Source organism: Leptonychotes weddellii, chromosome 12 (assembly GCF_054177405.1).
Source record: "Leptonychotes weddellii isolate Sample4059 chromosome 12, ASM5417740v2, whole genome shotgun sequence".
In the NCBI taxonomy this organism is placed as follows: Eukaryota; Metazoa; Chordata; class Mammalia; order Carnivora; family Phocidae; genus Leptonychotes; species Leptonychotes weddellii.
In genome coordinates this window covers 13,102,556-13,125,940 of record NC_138380.1, presented here as the reverse complement: position 1 = coordinate 13,125,940, position 23,385 = coordinate 13,102,556, and the positions used below count along the sequence as shown (strand labels likewise).

The 23,385-nt window shown below is 44.4% G+C and overlaps 1 protein-coding gene across 2 annotated transcripts in view; it reads right to left on the bottom strand.

The window, feature by feature from the left end:
- ZC3HAV1 (zinc finger CCCH-type containing, antiviral 1) overlaps nucleotides 1-23,385 on the bottom strand; it is a 58,599-nt gene that overhangs the window by 20,889 nt on the left and 14,325 nt on the right. For both annotated transcript variants that reach the window (XM_081800018.1, XM_031030692.2), the window contains exons 2-7: nucleotides 18,717-18,852; nucleotides 16,336-16,588; nucleotides 11,555-12,685; nucleotides 11,011-11,109; nucleotides 7,681-7,804; nucleotides 5,000-5,174 (exon numbers count right to left, since the gene is read on the bottom strand). In XM_081800018.1, the coding sequence (XP_081656144.1) occupies nucleotides 5,000-5,174; nucleotides 7,681-7,804; nucleotides 11,011-11,109; nucleotides 11,555-12,685; nucleotides 16,336-16,588; nucleotides 18,717-18,852 (1,918 nt within the window). The remainder of the gene's footprint in view (nucleotides 1-4,999; nucleotides 5,175-7,680; nucleotides 7,805-11,010; nucleotides 11,110-11,554; nucleotides 12,686-16,335; nucleotides 16,589-18,716; nucleotides 18,853-23,385) is intronic.

Sequence of the window (23,385 nt, the reverse complement as noted above, 5' to 3'; positions counted from 1 at the left end):
CATCCCTCCCCCCTCCCTTCCCGGTGAATATGCCTGCTGGATGTAAGGGGAGGGGGCCCACAGTGAAAGCCTCCAAGAGGGCGCCTGGGTGGCTCAGTTGGTTGGGTGACTGCCTTCAGCTCGGGTCATGATCCCGGAGTCCTGGGATCGAGTCCCGCATCGGGCGGCGGGGAGCCTGCTTCTCCCTCTGACCCTATCCCCTCTCATGCTGTTTCTCTCTCTCTCTCAAATAAATAAATAAATAAAATCTTTAAAAAAAAAAAAAGAAAAGAAAGCCTCCAAGGAAAATGTCCTGGACAGAGAAGGTCCTGAACTAGGTCCCTTTAGCCTGGAGAGGACTATGGTGAGGACAGATACCCGCACACAGTGCAAAGCGGGAGTAAACCAGAATGAGGTTCAGAAGGTAGAACCAGGACAAACGGCTGGAAGTGACAAGAAGGCTACCTTTAGCAGAACTTCCAAAACTACAGCATCCAACAATTAAGTTACACCTCGAAGAGGTTTGTTGCAACAGCTGGTGGGGCATTATCCACCAGGATAATTGTAAACGAGATTGCCATGATTAGATGATGTGGGGGTGAGTCACATGCCTTCCTGGGACCCAGAAGAACAGCTGACGTGGGCAAACGCCTACGAACACAGAACACAGGGGGCGGCGAGGCAGATCTGTCACCTCTGGGGACCCTCACCTGCCAGCTCGAATCTCTGTCCTAACCTCCCATTCTGACAGCTCAAGTCCCACATCCTTCAACTGCCAGCTCAGCTCGGGAGGACCCTGTTCCCGGCTGGAAGCAATCTACCAAGCGCTGGGCCAGGGCCTTTCACACTTTAATTTGTGTGTTAAAATGCAGATTGCGATTCCGGGAAAGGGTTTTTAATTCTGCGTGTCAAAGAGCTCCCATGGTGCCAGTGTTGCTGGTCTGCAGACCAGAATTTGACTAGCAAGGCTTTCAGGTCTAGATCAGTGTTGTCCGCTGGAACTTTCTGGAACATTTCACTGGAAATATTCTGTTTTCCTGTATGATAGCCGCTACCTACATGTAGCTGTCGAGCACTTACATGTGACTAGTGTGACTGTGGAACTGAAGTGTTCATTTTATTCAAACGTAATGAATTGAATCAAAATGAAATAGCCCCCACAAGGGGCTGGTGGCTGTCATACTGGACAGAGTGAGGCAATTTCAGTGTCTGAGCGTTGGGACAGCCCAGCATGCCTCCCACTTGGTCCCTCCTCAGGCCCTTCCCTCACACTGTACTTCAGTTCCGAATAAGTGAAGGAGGAATGAGGGATAGGGCCTTCGATGATTTATTCTCCCAAAACACTTGAACGTGTATCTCCATTTCAGTAACCAAGTCTTGGCTTTTGTGCTGTGCCCACATGCCTGCCCTGACCTTGGTTTCTAGCGCGATGGCCTGCCTTTGCCTTGGGCGATTCTCTCAGGCCAGGGACTCCTGCCCCTCGACGCCACGGCTACTAAGCTCAGCTCCCAGCTAGTCAACCTCTCTGTGGGGCTGGATCTGCAAGTGCTGCCGATGCAAACCCCATGGCGACCAGGCCCTGCCCTCCGGTCACTCCTGCTGTCGCTCCATCTTGCACCACTGTTGCCCACCTGCCCAGCTATTCAACCATCGCTCCTCCCAATGCCACATCCTCTCCCTGTCTACCATCTCTGTCGGGACAAGTCCCGGCTCAGCACCTGAAATTCCATAAAAGGATATCAAGTCTACATTCCAAAGAGTTCACAGTCAAAGCATACGCACCTACCCATGGTTGGCAAAAGCTCTTCTCCCAGTTTCTACTAGGGAGGCTACTAACCCAGAAATCTCAGTTGCCCCAACTCTTATTAAAAACTCAATTGCAAGAGGGGCACCTGGGTGGCTCAGTTGGTTAAGCAGCTGCCTTCAGCTCCGGTCATGATCCCAGGGTCCTGGGATCGAGCCCTGCATCAGGCTCCCTGCTCGGTGGGAGGCCTGCTTCTCTCTTTCCTACTCCCCCTGCTTGTGTTCCCTCTCTCGCTGTGCCTCTACCTCTCTCTGTCAAATAAATAAATAAAATCTTTAAAAAAAAAAAAAACTCAATTGCAAGAAATAAAACCTGCAGGACTCTCCCTATCTGAAGGCTATGCAGTCCACTCTTTTCTCCAAATATTCTAACCTCTACACTGGGTCAAACCAGGCCACCAAAGAGCTAGCTGCAGATTTGACCCATACACACTGAACTCTGAAAGAAACCAGGCTGCTCATCATGTTGTGGTTCAAATCTCCTCAGACCACCAATTTTTATTTCACTTGGACAGACAGCAAGGAAAACAGCAAATCTAGGGCCTTCTTTTTTTTTTTTTTCTTTATAACAGAAGAGCCAATTCAATGTATATAATGATGGGTCTAATTAATATGAGAAAGTAATAATTTATTCACCTCACCAAGAACATGTGCCACAGATTAAAGGAACCTGACAACATTCTACATGTTTGCGTAAAGTTCCAGGCTACATTCTAGAACTTTGCATTTAACACAGATTGTCCCAGGGAGAACTTTGTATCAAGAAGTTCTATCAGACGGGACTCCTGGGTGGCTCAGTCGGTTAAGTGTCTGCCTTTGGCTCAGGTCATGATCCCAGGTCCTGGGGTCAAGCCCCACATGGGGCTCTCCACTCAGCCGGGAGTCTGCTTCTCTCTCTCCCTCTGCCCCCCCTCCCCCTGCTCGCGCTCTCCCCCTGCCTGCCACTCCCTCTGCTTGTGCTCTCTCCCGCTCTCTCTATAACAAATGAATAAAATCGTTTTATCTGAATTTTTTTTTTTAAAGATTTTATTTATTTACTTGACAGAGAGACACAGCGAGAGAGGGAACACAAGCAGGGGGAGTGGGAGAGGGAGAAGCAGGCTTTCCGTGGAGCAGGGAGCCCGATGTGGGGCTCGATCCCAGGACCCTGGGATCATGACCTGAGCCAAAGGCAGACGCTTACCGACTGAGCCACGCAGCCGCCCTTATCAGAAGTTTCTTGATTTCTTGATGTTTTACTAGGGAACATGAGCACTGGAACTTGTGTACATTTAAATATCATCTATTCCCCACTGACAGTTCTCCTTGGTCTCTGGGACCCCTGATGTCACTAAAATGCAAATCTTTTCCAACCCTCTTCCCCATCTTACCAAAAACTGCAAGTTCCTGACATAAGAACCACTGAGGCCTGGGCGCCTGGGTGGCTCAGTCGGTTAAGCATCTGCCTTCCACTCAGGTCATGACCCCCGGGTCCTGGGATTGAGTCCCACAGCAGGCTCCCTGCTCAGCGAGGAGCCTGCTTCTCTCTCTGTCCCCTCCACCCACCCCCCATGTTTGCTCGCTCTCTCTCTCACAAAAATAAACAAAAATACTTAAAAAAAAAAAAAAAAACCACCACCACTGAGGCCTATAGCTTGTTTTTACTTTAACCAAGGCTAATTAATTTGAGTTTGTAGTATCTATTTCCACAGCCAACTCACAGAATCACCTTTACAGAACTGCACTTTGACACCATCTTTGGCTTGACCGTGGGGAGAACCCGGACAGATCTCGACATCATGAGGGTTTTCACGCCATACTGTTCCACAAGCCACCACAGGAGAGAGAAGAAGAGCGAAGGGGACAGAGACCAAGACACTGGGCTCTGAGCCCCTCTCCTGCTTCCACAGGGCAGCTCTGCTCGACTCTTGCTTGTTCATTTGGGTTCTGTGAGCGACGGTTTGCTGACATGCACCTGCTGCTAAGACCGGGGGAAACCACCGTACTAGGCAGAGTTGGAAGGGCTCCTGGGGAGGACATCATTGGCAGCAGTGCACATGCTCCCCTCTCTGTGGCCCCAAAGGAGAGGTTTTCCTCAGGTTCCACGGGCAGAAAAGAGCAGTGCTTCTCCTGAGGAACTGGTGTGTTCTCCCGCAGACGCACAGGTGATCCTGTGACGAGGGTGTTTCTCCACGTGCTTTGGATGCGAGGCAGCTCACAGCCAAACTCATGGCCCATCGACTTCTACGTGGAATAAAACCTTTTGCTGGCAATTCGTCGTCCCTACTTCGGCTCTGGCTTCATTTTTTCATATTTGTGTTTATTTATTTATTTATTTTTTAAGATTTTATTTATTTATTTATTTGACAGAGAGAGAGAGGGAACACAAGCAGGGGGAGTGGGAGAGGGAGCCCGATGTGGGGCTCGATCCCTGGACCCTGAGACCATGACCTCAGCCAGAGGCAGATGCTTAACCGATTGAGCCACCCAGGTGCCCCTATTTATTTATTTTTAAGTAGGTACCACACCCAGCGAGCCCGACACGGGGCTTGAACTCATGACCCTGAGATCAAGACCTGAGCTGAGATCAAGAGCCGGACGCTTCACCGACGGAGCCACCCAGGCGCCCCCCTGGCTTTGGCTTCATTTTAATATCTCGCTTTCCTTTTTTCTTTCTTGTCACTCTGATTTCATTGCCTTCTCTCTCTCTCAATTTAATCCTGTGAATCAAAGAGAGGAAGGGCCACTAGAAAGGAGCCCCGCTTATCTGAACTTCTGTCATCTGTTCCCATGTCCCTGTGTGGGTAAGCTGCCATCTTCCAGTTCCCGTCCTTCAAATCCATCTGAATCCAGACCCTGCCTGAATCCTGGTGACCATCTACCAGTCTTCTGACTTCTCACCCGCCTTGTCCCCTGGCTGGAAGCAGCTACAAACTCACGCATAGGAAGCTTGCTCAAGGCTCCACCCCAGTCCCTGATCGTGAGGAAAGAAGCGTGCATGGCTAACTCACGTCTCAAGGGTTTCCTTGTAAATAATTCATAGATTCTGTTGCTTATGACAGCACAGTATATGCTTGCTAAGAAAAATGCAAATACAAAAAAATGTGAAAAAGCACTATTCCCACTACCCCGACCGCTCTCCATGGGTAACCATGTAGGCATCAAACATTTTACTAGTAGTTTTTTCTGAAGGTGTCAAGTTTAAACAAGAGCCTCCACAAGGAGGAAAGGTACTCACCTCCTCTCCATATTCAACCCATGTGTCTGATTCATTCTTCCAGTACCAAATCCATTTTGTGGCAAAGCCAAAATTGGTCAGCTCTGTGACAGATGAAGGCGTGGAGATGCGTCGGATAGGATTAAAATTACAAGTCATTTTCTGGAAATCGATGTTTTTATTTCCGATAGAAAAGCTGAGAGGGAGAGGTTTAAGGTTAACAGAATACTTCAGTGACCTCAATCGTCTACAGTCTGGTCTTCCCTAACAAAAACACAATTAAGATCCTAGAGCTGACGGGGGTCTTCAAATTTTCTTTATAAAGCTCTGGGTCTATCACCCAGAGCTTTATAAAGAATTTATATCTTTATATATCTATCTATCTATCTATATATCTTTATGTGAATTATATCACACAGAAGAAGAAAAATCTGAAATGCAGAGAGGGTAGGTAAGTTACCTTCTGCATATAGTTAATGATGTCACAAAATATATTCTCTCCTCGACAAATATGCCAGAATAAAATGGGCCCACAAAACAAATGATTGGCTCAATGTTAGAAACCCACAGTAGGCCAGGTTTTTCAAGTATTATTTAAATAGCTACACAATGTGGTCTGAGATCTTTGTAGGAAGCCAGGAAGGTCAAAGTTATTTTCATAATAATAGTAAGACATTATTTGCCTTTTTCACTTTCATACTCTCACAGGTGCACAGTGGAGTTTTCCAGAGGCTACATGATGTGTGATTCTACAACAGATTAAAGAGATTTGTCAAAATATAAAACCATGTCCTTCTTCTGAATGAATTTTTCTTGTTTCATTTTGGGAAACAGGTATTATTTATGCATACATATATAGTTATTACATATAACTATATATAAGCATAGTTATATAAAAATATGGTTATTTGTTACCATAAATGAGTTTATTATTGTTATTTTTCAATGAATCCATAAATATTGAATTCTTCTCAGTTTTGATTTTGATTTTTTATTTTTTTAAAGATTTTATTTATTTATTTGAGAGAGAGAGCCCAAGAGGGGGTAGGGTCGGAGGGAGAAGCAGACTCCCTGTTGAGCAGGGAGCCCGATGTGGGACTCGATCCCGGGACTCCAGGATCATGACCTGAGCCGAAGGCAGTCGCTTAGCCAACTGAGCCACCCAGGCGCCCCTCAGTTTTGATTTTTAATATGGTAAATATTGACAGCTATAATTCACATAAACAGAAGTTCTCTGGGATCCTCAATATATTTGAAGGCTGTAGAGGGGTCCTGAGACCAACAGGTTTGAAAATTATTGCTCTAAGAAACACCTCCTAAATCAGTGGTTCTCAATGAGGAATAGTTTTGTCCCCCAGGGAATGTTTAGTAATGTTGAAAGACATTTTTGGTTATCACAACAGGAATCTAGTGGATAAAGGCCAAGAATGCTCCTAAACAGCCCCCCCAAAACAAATAATTATCTAGCCCCAAAAGTCAAGAGTGCTAAGGTTGAGAAAACCAGCTTCAGATACCTGGGAGGGGGGAGGAGGGCGGAGAAACACACCTCCAAACAAGAAAGTAGCTGATGCTACCCTCTAGTGGCAAAATGCAGTAACACAGAATCTCCACCAAAAATTCACTATAAAAGGATGGCAGGTAAGCAATTGCCCCTCCCCACCCCACCCCCGCAAAGAATTTCCTTATGCCAGAAAGGAAGAGGAGGAGGAGGAAGAAACAGAATCATAAATACAGAAAGCAAACGTGTTGCCAGAGGGGAGGGGGTCGGGGGATGGGCAAAATAGGTGAAGGGGAGTAAGAGGCACAAACTTCCAGTTATAAAATAAGTAAGTCACAGGGATGAAAAGTACAGCATAGGAAATAAGAAAAAAAAAAAGACATTTCCTTTATAAAACTAGGATGCACTTTCTTTTTCTTTTCTTTTTTTTTTTTTTAAAGATTTTATTTATTTATTTGACAGAGAGAGGCACAGCGAGAGAGGGAACACAAGCAGGGGGAGTGGGAGAGGGAGAAGCAGGCTGAGCAGGGATCCTGATGAGGGACTCGATCCCAGGACCCTGGGATCATGACCCAAGCCGAAGGCAGCTGCTTAACGACTGAGCCACCCAGGCGCCCCTAGGATGCACTTTCTAAATATGGTCATGAGTGGTATCACCCAGTTCACCCCTGGCAGAAACAGAAATGTAAGGTATCCTCTTAGATTCCTCCAGGATAGAGAAAGCAGCAAACATAAAGGAAGATATAAAAATGCTCAAGCAGACAACAGAATTCTGCACTAGAACTATATGAAATTAGTCAACTCATGTTCTACAGCTATAAAATTAAGCCAGAGGCTCTTTGGAGCTATAATCACTGCACTTGTGTTAGTCCTATTGTGAGTCCACAGTACTACAAACTGACCTCTGCAGTGTGTTGTTCTGCAGGACACAGTGATGATAACTGCGTCACTGTTTATATCACACGAGTTAGGAAACAGTCCCAGAACCCCTAGTATTAGCCAGGCTCTTTGTGACTTCAAATCTAGCTCATGTTTTTCTTCATGAACTCAGCAGGCATCCGCCATTTGTTATCTCAAGAGGTACCTGAAACTTGAATGGGATTCTGAAGGAAAATGGTTTTTTCTTCTCGCCGTAAGCCTAGCACTATGCTTTCTTTTGATGATGCTGTGGACCTCACAAGCCAGAGTCTGGCCACCAACTTACGTGCGGATTTGGGGGTCACAATAGGCCTTCTCAATATCCTCCATGGGCTGGAGGTCCATCCAGGTGTTTGCAATCCACATCTGCCACCGGTAAGGGAGGTGGAAGTGAACTTTGTTGCAGCTTTCTACAAAGACAGAGAGGAGGTCTGAGGGTCTGTTGAGCGGGGGTTCTCACCAATTCAACCAAGTTCACTGCTGACTTTCCCCAGGAGGCCTGCTTTTCCCGTCCTGCCAGACCTGCTTGGAAGCCCATTTCCAGTCTACACCTTTGCCCATGCTGGTTCCTGCCCACACTGCCCCACATCCGTATCTTCAGCTCCCCTTGTCACCAATAGAGATCTGTCAGAAAACAAAAATTCCCCACTTCCCAAAGAGTCACTTTATCCGCATGGAAATCTGACATCCTTGTAAATCTATTGTTACCCCCTCTGCACCCCCAAGGGGTACATGGGACAAAATGCTCTCTAGCGTCCACAACTGTATGCATTTCCTTGAAGCCTTGGCCTAAGATTTGGCTCTTCCAGAAAGAGTCACCCTCACTTATCTCACTCTGTTCTGAGCTGACTTGTATTTTGTATTCCTTTGGCCAGTACTCAGTACCCAGCTGGTGCTTATGTTACTTATGCATTTATTTATTTTATGCAGTTTTCTCCTTAATGGACGTTTTGATGCCCACCTCCATCATGAACTCACTGAAGGAACGCCTGCATCACTGTGTGGCTTACATCCCCTTCACGTAACTGGCATAGCGCTGAGTAGATGACTATTAAATGAGCGCTTGCTGGATAACGAATTAGCGTCACGAACCCATTAATACAGGAATGCAGAAAATAGTTCTGTCTTTGAAAATTTGCATTCCGTTATGTTTAAATCATTTTGAAATGCTCAAAAGATGTGTGATTACTTTATTATTTTTTTTTAACATTTTATTTGTAAGTGATCTCTACACCCAATGTGGGGCTCGAACTTACAACCAGAGATCAAGAGTCACACGCTCCACTGACTGAGCCAGCCAGGCGCCCTGGTGTGTGATTACCTTAAAACCAAAAGAGGCAGGGGGCCCCTGGGTGGCTCAGTCGGTTAAGCTTCTGACTCTTGGTTTCAGCTCAGGTCCTGGTCTCAGGGTGGTGAGATCGAACCCCATATCAGGCTCTGCGCTTGGCACAGAGTCTGCTTGAGGGTCTTTCTCCCTCTCCCTCTGCCCCTCCCACTCGTGCTCTCTCTCTCTCTCTCTCAAATAAATAAATAAAGCTTTAAAAATAAAATAAAATAAAACCACAAGAGGCAGGTTCAGACATCCCAGGGAAAATCATAGAGCCGCACTGCCCGCGGTCTGGTGGATTGAAAATTATACAACCATCCATGACAGTCCATACCTCACGCCCATTAGAATGGCTGCTCTAAAATCAAACCAACACAAAACAGAAGCAAGTGTTGGCAAGGAGACAGAGAAACTTGAACCCTTGTGCATTGCTACAGAAAATGTAAAACGGTGCAGCCGCTGTGGAAAATAGTGTGGCAGCTTCTTGAAACATTAAACGTAGAATTATCAAAACACATTTTTAATTTTTTTTAAGTTTTTTTTTTTTAATTTATTTGTTGGAGAGAGAGAGAGCGCGCACGTGTAATCGGGGTAAGAGGCAGGCAGAGGGAGAAGCAGACACCCCGCTGAGTGGGGAGCCGGATGTGGGGCTGGATCCTGGGACTACGGGATCACGACCTGAGCTGAAGGCAGATGCTTAACCGACTGAGCCACCCAGGCGCCTTCCAAAACAAATTTTTTAGATAAACACCGAATTACCATAATATCCGGCAATTCCACTTCTGGGTGTATATCCCAAAAGAAGTGAAAGCAAGGTCCTGAGCAGATCTCACACACCCAAGCTGATGGCAGCATTATTCACAACAGCCAAAAGGTAGAAGCAACTCAAATATCCATTCACAGACGATCGGATAAACAAAATGTGGCACATATGCACAATAAAATATGATTCGGCCTTAAAAAGGAAAAGGAAATTCTCACACAGGAAATTCTCTTTCACAAGGATGAAACCTGAGGACGTACCACAAAGTGAAATAGGCCAGCATCACAAAGAGACAAATACTGTGTGATTCTACTCATGAGGGACCTCCAGTCGTCCTCCTCAGAGAAACAAAAACTAGAACCGTGGCTGCCAGGGACTGGAGATGGGGGGGAATAAAGAGCTGCTGTTCAAGGGGCAGCAGAGTTTTAGTTTTGCCAGACAACAAAGAGTTCTGGAGATTGGTTGAACAATAATATGACTCTACCCTTACTGACCTATACACTTAAAAATGATTAGGAGAGGGGCGCCTGGGTGGCTCGGTTGGTTAGGCGTCTGCCTTCCGCTCAGGTCATGATCCCGGGGTCCTGGGATCGAGTCCCACATTGGGCTCCCTGCTCAGCGGGAGGCCAGCTTCTCCCTCTCCCACTCCCCCTGCTTGTGTGCACGTCACTCTCTCTCTCTCTCTCCAATAAATAAATAAAATCTTTTTAAAAAATGATTAGGATAGTAAAATCTATGTTAGGTGTATTTTACCACAATTAAAAAGAAAAAAAAAAAAAACATTTAAGTTGAAGACTTAGGATTTCAAGAACACAGGGCAGAATCTTCCTTTTCAGACCCCGGGTGAATAAGTCTAAGACCACCAAGGGGTCAAACAGAGGAATCCAGTGTGATGCCTGGGCCCCGGGGCAGACGCATGAAAGTGAGCAGGTGGTATCACGCTGGGAGGACAGCCATCTGTCCCACACACAGTTCCACGGGACACAGCTCTGTAGGAAGCTGGAGGGAGGAGATAGTGAACAGGTGTGGCTCCTCGCCTGGAAGGACACACAGTCTGTGGAGTGAAGGACTCTCAGTACACGTGTGAGGAACTACTGCAAAGAGCCCATGGCCCAGAAGAGACACGATGCCTAAAGGACAGGACGTGAACTGTGAGAGTGTGTCGGCGGGCATACTTTTAGCTTTTGGATTTGTTTTTTGTTTGTTTGCTTTTAGTATATGAAAAGAGGGCCCCTGACAAAGTAGAAGATTTCACTTAAAAGTGAACGCAAAAGGAGAAAGTATAATATCAGGCAGTGGTCAGGAACACAGGCTGGCTGGGCAATTTAGAGTCAAAACCCAAGTTGGCTACTCTAACCTCTCAGTACCTCTAGTTTCCACATCTGTAAAATGGGTTAACAACAGAACCTGCTTCTAGGGTTGACGTGAGGTTTAAAGACGATGCACATAAGTTTCTTGGCAATGCACCTAATATACAGCAAATGCTCAGTAAATGCTGGCTTCTAGAAAGTCCTTAAGTTACCCACCAACTTGACAATCCCTATACAGATGGTCAAGACAAATTTCCGTCGAGCCACAATCAACCATCCTGGAAGAGCCGGTACTCTCAACGTCCGATGCAGAATCTATAAAACAAAAGAAGATGCACGTATGCTGATCTTAGTGTTTAGACCAAAAATCAAGATACCTGATCTCACAATGGAAAAAAGTATCTGTAACTAGCACCATGTTCGAGAAAATTCCGGATTCGTGCATTGCTCATGAGAGCCTAGACAGCCCCTCCATCAAAGCAACCACGGACGTTAAGGTCATGTGAGAGGTATGTTTATTGTTTAAACCATGACCCAACTACTCTTGTTCTCAGTAAATGTGGCAGCTTACTCCGCATGGTTCAACTGTCAGCACCTGAATCTTCCCATCAGTCTCCTCACCAGCACCACCCCTTAACCAAACCCTCCAACTCTATGCCCTTTAGTAACTCCTGGGGAACGTCCACAGAGAGGCCACCAGCCACAACCGTTCTGCTGTCGACACAAGACATGGGGCCCCCTTTGTCCTTCGGTGACTTACAGGGAGCACATCTTGGGGTCCTTTTAAGCTCACTGGCAGGGCTAACTGAGATTGGGGCAGAGTTCTGACCATGGCTTGCATAGGCTGCAGCTCTGTTGCTTGAGGAGGATGTGGAAGGTGGCACCTTGGACTGAGTACGGACTTGTGGGGTGGGGACAGTGGTCTCCCGAGGTGTCGCCAGGACCTGGGTTTCCAGACTCTGACTCCCAAAGCACATCGCGTTTTTCCCCCCTCTGACTGTCAGTGTGAAGTCAAAACCGGTGGCCCCAGTTTTATTGACTTTGGTGGCTTCATCCGCCACTTGACTAGAGCCATTTAGTGTGCCGTGGACAGATTTATTAGCCCAAATGGTCTTCTCTCTGTATGGACCGTTAACAGATGCCGCTGCTGGATCATCGCCATCTGTAATTTTGCCAGTGGTTTGGAGATTACTGCGCGTGGTTCCGGTGTCCCGATTCCTAGGCAACGGTTTTTCCCTCTGTCTACTGGGTGCGGTTTTATAAGTGAAAGGTCTTGCGGAACTTATATCCGTGGCCGCTGCATCAACATTATTATTAAAAAGCGGGACATACTGGACATTCTGCTTCCCACCTCTGCCCTCGGCGTTCACGCCGTCCGAGGAGAGCACGGCCACGCTCTTTCTGGCGGTTACGGCGGCAGGTGTTTGTGGAGCGCCAGGGGCAGCTTGACTCTGGGGAAACAAACTCTCTCCACCAGTGCCTTTGCCATTCAGCCAGGTTGCAGGGCCCTTGTGGTTGGAAGCAGGTGCCGAATCAGAAGGGAGGTAAATGTTACCTTGATCCCCGTAACAGAGATCTTCGGGGCTGCCATTCTCTGAAAAACGCTGGCTTCCTCCCGCTTGCTCTCTTCCTCGGAGATTATCCGCCTGAGGCGGGACCGGGGAGGGCTGAGGGCCATCCTGACTTCCCAAACACAAGAACTTGTGGGCCAGGTCCTCTACGGGCACGTCATCCGGGGGAGGCCTGTGGCCGATTTGATTTGGAGCAGGTGTGCAGGGCTTCGGAGTAGGAGCTGAAGCCGATGAAAGAAATTCTGTACTTCCCTGAAATGATCGGTCTCTGCTCTTGCTTCTACCTCTGTAGGCCGGGTCTCTACGATAGGCCGGAGGAGCTGGGAAAAGAAAAACGAAACCGGGAAAATGAGCGCTAACAGGTTTGGGTTCACACCGCGGTTCATCCTCAGCTTTTCCAACTTCGCCGTCTGAGTTCTGTCAAATTACGTGTCCCAATCTGGTGTGTAAAAATCTTGAGAAGGGTGCTAAAGATGATGAAGGAATCTGCTCTTCTGCTGGGGGAGCGGGAAACACCACCCCCACGGCCTCAGGATGAGAGTCAGGGTGACCCTGGCTCTTCTCGACTTCTCTCCCGGGGCCCCCGGTGTAACTCCCAAGCCCCCAAACTCTCAGGTGGGGCTTGTTCACTATGCTCTGGCTCAAAGTCAACGTTCACCGCTACGGCAAACAGACGCACAGGAGTGCGAGTCAGGGAGGATTTTCAAGCCATTTAGATTTTGCCCATATTGTGATGAAGGTTCCCAAGCAAATTCAGGATCCATAAATATAAATAAAAAATAAATAAAACCACAGTGTAAAGGTCTGATTCCATTTAAACTAGAACTTTTTCCACAGTTCTTCATCTAGACCCTAAATGCCCAAGCTTAAGTGAGAAATGTCAAAAAGAATTAGCCTCTCTCAAGAAATCTGATGAGTCACACTCCCTGGGAAGAGGGAATCAGTGAGCATGCGTGTTTGTGAGTGTGTGTGAAATGTGCGTGTGGGGTAGGCGTGTGTGTGGTGTGTATTGTGCTGGGTGTGCGTGCATACATGAGGGGTATATGTGTATAAGACGTATATGTGTGGTGTACGTGCGTGAGGGGTGTGTGTATGTGAAAGAGATGTAGTTGGTGTGTGCAATGTGTCAGTAAGATGTGCGTGTGTGGTATGTGTGGTGTGAGGTATGTGTGTTTGTGTGTGGCGTGTACAAGTGTGTGCTCCAAGTGTATATGTGTGGTATGTGTGTTGTGTGTACATGTGTGTGGCATATGAGCCGTGCTATTGTGTGTGGAGAAGAGGAGAAAAAGAGCCTTCCTCTTCCAAACTCAGAGAGCAGCAGTAATAGAGTAAAAGCAAACATCCTTCTCCTGCCAACAAAATACTTAATTAAGTAAATTAACCAGAAGGGATAATAAATAAAGATCTCTCTCACGTACAATGAATTTATATTGGGAAACTACGCCAGAAAACATCCCTCCAGAGGTTCCCCTCCCCTGTTCAGAGAGCACTGTGATGTGGGAGAAAAAACACCAGAGGAGGGACCAGAACACATTAGTTCTGCCACCACCTAGCACTGTGAGGCCTTGGAAACATCCCTTTTATTTATTCATAGTAAAAATGATTTAAGACTGCTTGCAATGAAAGTCATTTAAAATTTCTGAGCCTCGGGGCACCTGGTTGGCGCATAGTCAGTTAAGCACCCAACTCTTGATTTTGGCTCAGGTCATGATCTCAGGGTCCCAGTTTCGAGCCCTGCATTGGGCTCCACGCTCAGCATGGAGTCTGCTTGAGATTCTCTCTCTCTCTGTCCCTCCCATTTGTGCTGTCTCTCTTTAAAATAAAAATCCTAAAAAATAAATATAAATAAATAAAATTTCTGAGCCTCAGTCTCCTTATCAGTTAAATAAGGCTAATAATACACCTTTCTTTCTTCATAGCTTTGCTGTCAGGAACAATGATGAGATATTTTTGGTGAAAAATCCCTGGTTAATTATAAAGCATTTCTCAAATATAAGGAGGTGTAATTATTTATTATGTAATACAGAATCTTCGAATTATGTATTCTATTTGCTTTATAAAATTCACCTCTTTCCCACCCATTTCACAAAGGCTCAAAAAATTGCAAGGTTAGTATCATTAAACAATGTGAAAATGATTCAGGAATAGACCTGATCACTTCACACCCATCAGGGTGGCTGTTAACCTAAAAATCGAAAATAACACATATTGATGAGGAAGTGGAGAAACTAGAAGGAACCCTTGTGCACTGATGGTGGGAATACAAAATGGCGGAGCTGCTATGAAAATGGGATGACAGTTTCTCAAAAAATTAAACCTAGAATGACCACGTGATCCAGCAACTCCACTTCCGGGTGCATAACCAAAAGAACTGAAAGCAAGGCCTCAAGCAGATATTTGTATGCCCATGTTCATAGCAGTATTATTTACAATAGCTAAAGGTAGAAGCAAGTCAAGTATCCAACCGGGGATGAACGGATAAACAAAACGTGGCAACACATACAGTAGAATGTTATGCAAAGCGAAATAAGCCAGCGTCACCAAAAGACAAATAACCTACAATTCTATCTATATTTGGTACCTAGAGTAGTCATATTTGTGGAAACAGAAAGTCAAACAGTGGTTGCCAGGGGTTGGGCGGAGGAGGGAAGGAGGTATTTCATAGGTATTGAGTTTCAGTTCTGCAGGATGAAGTGAATTTTAGACATTGGCTGCAAAACAATGTGAGTGTACTTAATGCCAATGAACATTCAAAAGTGGCTCAGATGGCGGGCGCCTGGGTGGCTCAGTCACTGAGCGTCTGCCTTCGGCTCAGGTCATGATCCCAGGGTTCTGGGATCGAGCCCCGCATCAGGCTCCCTGCTTCTCCCTCTCCCACTCCCCCGCTTGTGTTCCCTCTCTCGCTGTGTCTCTCTCTGTCAAATAAATAAAATAAAATCTTAAAAAAAAAAAAAAAGGCTCAGATGGTATATTTTGTTAGGTGTATTTTTACCGCAATTTTTAAATTATATATAATATTGTTTATATAGTCTCTTTTTTTTCCCAAAGGAAGGACATGCTATAACACGGGTTGGATGAACCTTGAAGACATTATGGAAGCGAAATAAGCTCATCACAAAAGTATAAATCCTATATAACTCCCCTTCTGTGACAATGCTGCAGAGGTCAAATTCACAGAGACAGAAAACAGAATGGCAAGTTGCGGGAGCGGGCACAGGAAGGAATGGGGTTATTGTTCACTGGGTATAGAGTTTTAGTTTGGGAAGTTTGGGAAGATGGGGAAAGTTCTGGGGATGGCTGACAACAGTATGAAATGTTGTAACTGTACACTTAAAAAATGGTTAAAAGGACCAATTTTATGTTATCTCTTACCACAACATAAAAAGTAAAAATAAATACATTTTTAAAGAAATAGTACTGAGGACTGTGAATTAAATTGTGTAGAGTTTTGCATTAATGCTAGATTTCCTGTATTAATTGTATTGTGGTTATGGAAGAGAGTGGCCCTGTTTTAAGGAAGTGCGTGCTTATATACACAGGTGTGGGGGCTCCTGATGACTGCATACCTCAAACGGTCTCCCCACAAAAATGGTATACATGTGCATGTCAGTGTTGATATGTGCACAAAGATTGAGAGAAAGTGACAAAACAATGGCGACAAAATGTTATTGGGACAAAATGTTAACAGCTGGTGGGAAAAAAAAAGCTTGATCAATTAGCTTTTAGAAAAATGATCAACATTTTAACAAATTGGGGGGTTGGATAGTACTAAGCATGAAAATCAAATTGCAAAATTGCATATATACTATGATTATAACGAAGTAAAAATTATGCATACATATAAACAATGTCTGAAAGCAACAACAGTTTCACGTGGTGAGATAGAATGATTATAGGTGAAGTTACACTTCCCTTGCGATTTCTGTTTATTTCTGTTTCTTCCATTAAAGAAAACATCGAAAGCAGTTACCTCTGTGCCCGGAGTGTTTCTTTGGGCTGTGCTTGCTGTTGCAGATATCCTGGATGTTTTGAACCACGCTGGAGCTGAGCCCATGCTCCCTCATGATGGCCAACACCCTTCTGTCCATCAGATTATGGGACCTGAGGCAGTTGGTATAACCACAGTTCCCTCGGGTGAAGTGCTCACAGATGTGGAGCCTTTCACACTGTGGATACTTATCACAAATCACTCTTCGACCCTCTCCCTTATAATTTTTGCATATCTGCAGAAGAGAGAAACAAACAATAGCCAGACACAATACACCTTCCCGCATCAGCCACACAGTCATTAAGGAAAGCCTAAGTCAACAAAAATGTTGGCAGTAAGCAGAGATATACCAAAGGAAAAAAAAAATACATGTGTCTTCCACGATCTACAATGAGTTGTATTCAACTGGATGATTTATTTGGGGTAGAAGAGGCCTGCAAACTAACTAAACGAGCCATGAATTTAATAACCTTTTGGACGAATCAAAATAAAATGGCCATGGCCAGCTACAGGTAGGACCAAACAGGACCCAAAGGGAGCCCTACATTACAAAGGAACCCCAAAGAGGAAGGCTATCAAGTCATTCTGCAATTAAAAGGAAGTGGGGGGGGAGCACCTGGCTGGCTCAGACGGTGGAGCATGTGACTCTTGATCTCAAGGTTGTGAGTTCGAGCCCCACACTGGGTGCAGAGATTACTTAAAAATAAAATCTTCAAAAAAAAAAAGGACATGGGGGTCTTACTTGCAGCTGTTGTCTCTGCTAGGCAAAACGTGACAAGGCTTCTCAAAAGGTCAACTAAAGAAGGTAATTTTTCTATTTCTCTGTAAATAGCTCTGCAAATGTGTAGTTCTTACTGAAAAGAGGGCATACGTATTTCTTACTCAAGTACTGTCATGGGGGCCAGACCGTATGATGCAGGACTGGAAGAAACGGATTTCAAAGTCCCCAGCCACAGCCCTAGAACCATCTATGTGACCTCCCCTGAATTACCTACTCCCCCGTCTCTGTTTCCTTTGCTGTGAAGGAGGAAAAGATTTGCTCTGTCCCCCTAACCCAAGTTATTGAGCAGATTAAATAATAAAATATGTAAACGTGTTGTGCAAAATATAAAATGCGCTGCGAAATGTTTGAATCATTACATAAAAGAATCCCAAAGATCAAAACACTTATAAGTTGTTTCAATAGACTGAGCAAACCAGATCAGCGTGGTTTACTGCAATCTAGGGCTTGAAGTGTGGTCCCCGGACCAGCAACGGCAGCGCCACCTGGAAACTTACCAGAAATGCAAAACCTCAGAACCTGCCCCGTATCTACAGTCAGAGTCACCAGAGGTGGGGTTCAGCACCCTGGTTTAACAAACCCTCCAGGCGATTCCAAGGCTCACTAAAGTTTGAGAACCAGTGTCTGCCAGAAAAAGAACAACTAACAACTTCACAAATGACACTTCGGTTAACAATCCTAGGACTGTTCTAATGAGTAGGTAAGAATGCTCCTGGCCTTGACTGGGGCGGGACAAATAACAGCATTTCTAGCTTTAATATGCACCTTTGAATTTTACAGACTTGTAAACCAGGAAGTCAGGTGTGCCTGATGCTTGTACGTTCTCACAGGGCAAGGCAAAGTGAGACAGTGTGAGCGCTTTGAGGTTTTTAGGGCAGCAGCGTGTCTTGTCCACTGCTGCCTCCAAGATTTAACTCAGTGCCTACCACCTGCAGGCACTCCTAGATGTTAGTCGAACGAATGCACAACGGCAAATGAAGTGAGACCCAGAAGGATTACCTGCTTTGTGCAAGATCACACAAGTAGTCGGTGGCAGAGGCAAGACTGCGAAACTACTCAGCTTACTCTTGTGTTAAGAAAGCAGGAATGGACAATATGCAAATGAATGAGTGTGGCTGGGTTCCAATAAAGCCTTATTTGTAAAACCAGGTGGCAGGCCAGATTTGGCCCCTAGGCCATAGTTTGGTGACCTTGGATCTAGACTATCAAGTGACAAAGAAATAAAATTATATTTTCTTTGAATCACTACATTCTGGGGTGTCTTTGGTGCAACAGCTTTGCTTATACCCTCAACCAATATACCCTATTATCTTCCAAAAGCTCAATTCAAAGACCATCTCCTTCCAGGAAGCTGCCTAGATGGACAGCATCCACTAGTCCTACTACTGTATCTTCAGATCACTTCAAATAGGAAGTAAATTGCTGGAATTTTTAGGTCCCTCGGCAACAGCCAGCTGTTGATAGCTATCTGCAGAGCCTGGTGGTAACTTTGAGTCTTTTGTGTTCCTCTCCCAACACATCCATGACACAACGCTGCCAATCATACTCTCTTTGCTGCTCAAACTAAGGAATCATAACTTACCTCGGGCATAAAAAAAGGGTCACTTTGGATGAGGAGCACTGCTAATTCCTCTTTGTTCAGTCCAGAGAGCTCATGGTTTTTCAAGATCTTGAAGTTCTCTTCTGAGAGAACGTTGTGAGAATATTTGCACAAATTCCTGGAAGAAAACAACAATTGTCAGTGTTTCCACTTCACAGAAGTGAAGAAAAACAAATCATCCAGGGAACTTTTCAGTTATCAATTCCCACATCCTCTGGTAACTAATCCTGCTTAGAGAACACACTTTAAAAATATAAATTGATGAAACACCTAGGTGGGGGTATAGGGGATGTATTTTTTCAAAGATTTATTTATTTATTTATTTATTTATTTATTTATTTATTTATTTATTTATTTGAGAGAGAGAGCACGCGCGCACTCTGGGGGAGAAGCAGAGGGAGAGGGACAAGCAGACTCCCCACGGAGCGCAGAGCCAGGCGCGGGAGCTCAATCCCACAACCCCGAGATCACAACCTGAGCAGAAACCAAGTCGGACACTCAACTGAATGAGCCACCCAGGGGCCTCAGGGATGTATTTTTTCACAAATCATACATATCTATATTTTAAATTGTCACAATACTTCTTTAAACAGTATCTCCTCTAGTATACATTACTAGGGGAAGAAATTGACAAAGAATCTAAGATCAATTTATTGGAAATGATTGCCCACTGAGGGACAAAGAATAATTAGGATAATACATCTATGGACTTGGGGCACCTGGCTGGTTCAGTCCATAGAGCATGTGACACTTGATCTCAGGGCTGTGAGTTTGAGCCCCATGTCGGCTGCAGAGATTACTTAAAAATAAAATCTTTAAAAGAAATACGTGTATGGACTGACAATAAAAGTCAGTGAGAAAAGAGATTCCATTTATCAATTTTTTTTTAAGATTTTATTTATTTATTAGAGAGCGAGAGAGAGAAAGAGAGAGCATAGTCAGGAGGGTGGACAGAGGGAGAGGGAGAAGCAGACTCCCCGCTGAGCAGGGAGCCCAATGCGGGGCACGATCGCAGGACCCTGGGATCATGACCTGAGCTGAAGGCAGACCCTTAAGCAACTGAGCCACCCAGGTGCCCCTATTTATCAAATGTGGAACAAGCTCTTAGTTGTATGTTTCAAACAACTCTACAGAAAAAGAGACAGAAATCCCTGCACTTTAAGACATTGATGACCTAGGTCCACACTGTCCAAGAGAACACGCTCTATGATGATGGAATTGTTCTATAATCTGAGCTTTCCAAATACGGCTACCAAGTACTTGAAACGTAGCTAGTAAGACTTTGGAACTAAATTCTCGATTTTACTTTATTTTAATTAATTTAAATTTGAATAGCCACCTGGGCCTAGTGGCTACCATCTGGATGGCAGAGACCTAGGTCTTCGGTGTTCAAAGGGTAACTGGGAGAACCAGTAGCTCACCATCGCCTGGGAGCTTTTCAGAAATTCAGAGTTTCAGGCCCCACCCCGGTTATACTGAATCAAAATCTGCCTTTCAACAACATCCCCAAATGACTTAATGACATTAAGGTCCAAGAAGCACTGATTTAGATCTCTGAGAAACCCTGATGGCAATGTTGTTTTCATTAGACAAAAGTAATTTGTCAGTTATCAGCATCCACATAACAAACTCATTCCTCTTTTTAACTTACATATGCTACCTACAATTATAGCCAAAGTCCTCAGATTTATGGTTTTAATAGTTATTAATATGATGGGATATTAATATTTTCTAGTTTGTATGACCGTCATCAAAATGTCAGGTGGCTAGGTAATGGCCGATTTTCACTATATAAATAACATGGCTACAATTACCTTTGTACAAATAACCTTCCATCTTCTACAATATTTTCCTGGGATTTATTCCCTTGGGAGTATTGCCTCAAAGGACACAATAATTTTCTTGGCCGCTTGTTTCATTTTGATCTACTGTTCTCCAGGAAACATACCAACAATCTGTGAGTGTGTCTATTTCCCTGCAAGCACACTAACAAGGAGTTTTATCACTTTTGCTACTTCGGTAGGTATGAAATAGACTTATGCTTTTAATTTGCACTTTATTAACAAGACTGAAGTATTCCCAAATGTTGGCTTGATGCTTATATTTCCTTACTTAGTCCTTACTTTCCTTACTTCCTATTTGTTTGTATCTGTTAACTGTTTATCTGTAGTAGAGAATGGTTACTGACCTACAGATTTATAACTGTTCTTTATACTTTTAAAAAATTAATCATTACCAGCCTTGTTTATTTCAAATAGTTTTGCATTTTTTCCCTTTTTACCAAGAACTTTAATTAAGGTTGCCACTGCTAAATTTTTATATGATCAGACCCTTCCAATTTGCCTTTCATAATTTTAGTACTTGAGAAATTAACTCCCCCACCATAGTGGGATAACTATAACATACCATTTTGTTTCACTTGTAAAAGAGGTATCTTCAACTGTAATTCTTCAAAACATCTGGAACTTATTATGACAAATAATGTCAGAAAGGGACAGAAATACTTTACATCAACTTTTCTCAGTAATAATCCTATTCTTTTTTTAAGAGAGTGAGGGAGGAGGAAACGGACAGAGGGAGGGGGACAGGGAGAATCTTAAGCAGGTTCCATACCCAGTGCAGAGTCCCATTAGGGGCTCGATCTCACAACCCAAAGATCATGACCTGAACCAAAATCAAGAATCAGACACTTGGGGCGCCTGGGTGGCTCAGTCATTAAGTGTCTGCCTTCGGCTCAGGTCATGATTCCAGGGTCCTGGGACTGAGACCCGCATTGGGCTCCCTGCTCGGTGGGAAGCCTGCTTCTCCCTCTCCCACTCCCCCCGCTTGTGTTCCCTCTCCCGCTGTGTCTCTCTCTGTCAAATAAATAAATAAAATCTTTTAAAAAAAAAAAAGAATCAGACACTTAACCGACTGAGCCATCCAGGCACCCTCAATAATAATCCTATTAAATAGGATTCCTTTCTTATTATTCTGTAATTCCGGACTATTGTGTGTTAATCTTGTAACTAACTTAGAACTGTTGGAATCTCTATTGGGATTTTATCCCAATTTTGGGGGATTTTTGGGATTTTTTTGCTTTAAATCTAATACATCTTAAATCTCCTTTGCGCCAGATTTTAAATATTAACGGAATAATTTATCACATCATTGGCTTACTCCTTTTCCAAAAACTCTTTAGTGTGCTTACCTATTATTTTCTCTATAGAAATTCTATTATGGTTTTGTCAATTTCCATAAAAACATCATATTGAGAGTCTAATTTGTGTTAACTCCATAAATTAGATCAGATATTATGTCATCTTAACTACATTAATCTTCTGATTCTGAAACAGAAACTGACTTTCCATTTATTCAAGTTCTATTTTTCTTAGGGAGAATTAAAATCTTTCTTTTAATAGTTTTCTTTCATTTCCCAAATATTAAACATTTATCTGTTGCCACTATTTTTTAGTTGTCACTAATGAGCAGAAATGCAAACAACTTTGCAAAATTATCTTACCAAAGCTGATAATTTTTTAATGTAAAGATCTAGATAAAAGTTATTCTCTAAGAATTAATCTTTACAAGTCACTTATTCCAGGGGTGCCTGGGTGGCTCAGTCATTAAGCATCTGCCTTCGGCTCACGTCATGATCCCAGGGTCCTGGGATCGAGCCGCCATCGGGCTCCCTGCTCTGCGGGAAGCCTGCTTCTCCCTCTGCCACTCCCCCTGCTTGTGTTCCCTCTCTCTCTGTGTCTCTCTCTCTGTCAAATAAATAAATAAAAATCTTTAAATAAAGAAACAAACAAACAAATAAATAAATAAATAGAAGTCACTTATTCTGGGGCACCTGGCTGGCTCAGTCAGTCGAGTATGTGAATCTTGATCTCAGGGTCATGAGTTTGAGCCCCATGTTGAGTGTAGAGATTACTAAAAAAAAAAAAAAAAGTCACTATTCAAATGCTGCTGTCTATGTGTAAGGCATTTCTGAAACCTGGAATTGCCTTCAGATCTAGCTGTGGAACCTCCTTAAAAAAAAAACAAACAAACACAGAATCAATGACTGTGTCTGCTACCATCTGAGCCCTTAAAACCCAACCAGCCCTCCCATGCACTTGGCTTCATAGTCAAGGGCAGCTGATCAGGCTCTGGGAACAGCCTCTACCTTAGCCATTTCCCCAGGCGGGCCTTCTGTGTCTCTGGCACTCCTTGATAAAGCTGATTTCAGCTCTCTCAGCTTGCTTTGGGGTTCTGTGGTTTCAGATACGACTGCTCCCAGCAGTCCCCACCACCCAAGGCCCTCAGCAGCTGGGCTAAGACTCTACCTGATCACTCTTCCCACCCCCCATGGGAAGGGGGAATCTGGAGAGAATCTACAGTTGTTGTTGGTGGGGGGGGGGAGTGGCTGTCCTCAGCCTCCAGCCCAGGCAGAAAACCCCTCCATCCCCAGATGAATGGGAGACTCATTAACTATAAGGCCCCTCACTCCACTGGCCAGTGCCATTAATGATCCCCTCACTGAACTCTACCTCTGAAACTAATAATATACTATATGTTAATTAATTGAATTTAAATTTAAAAAAATGATCCCCTTGCTATGGAGCTGAAAATGACCTTCTGTCTCAGAGATACATGACAACTGTTACTGGAAAGGAATTTAGTAATCTTT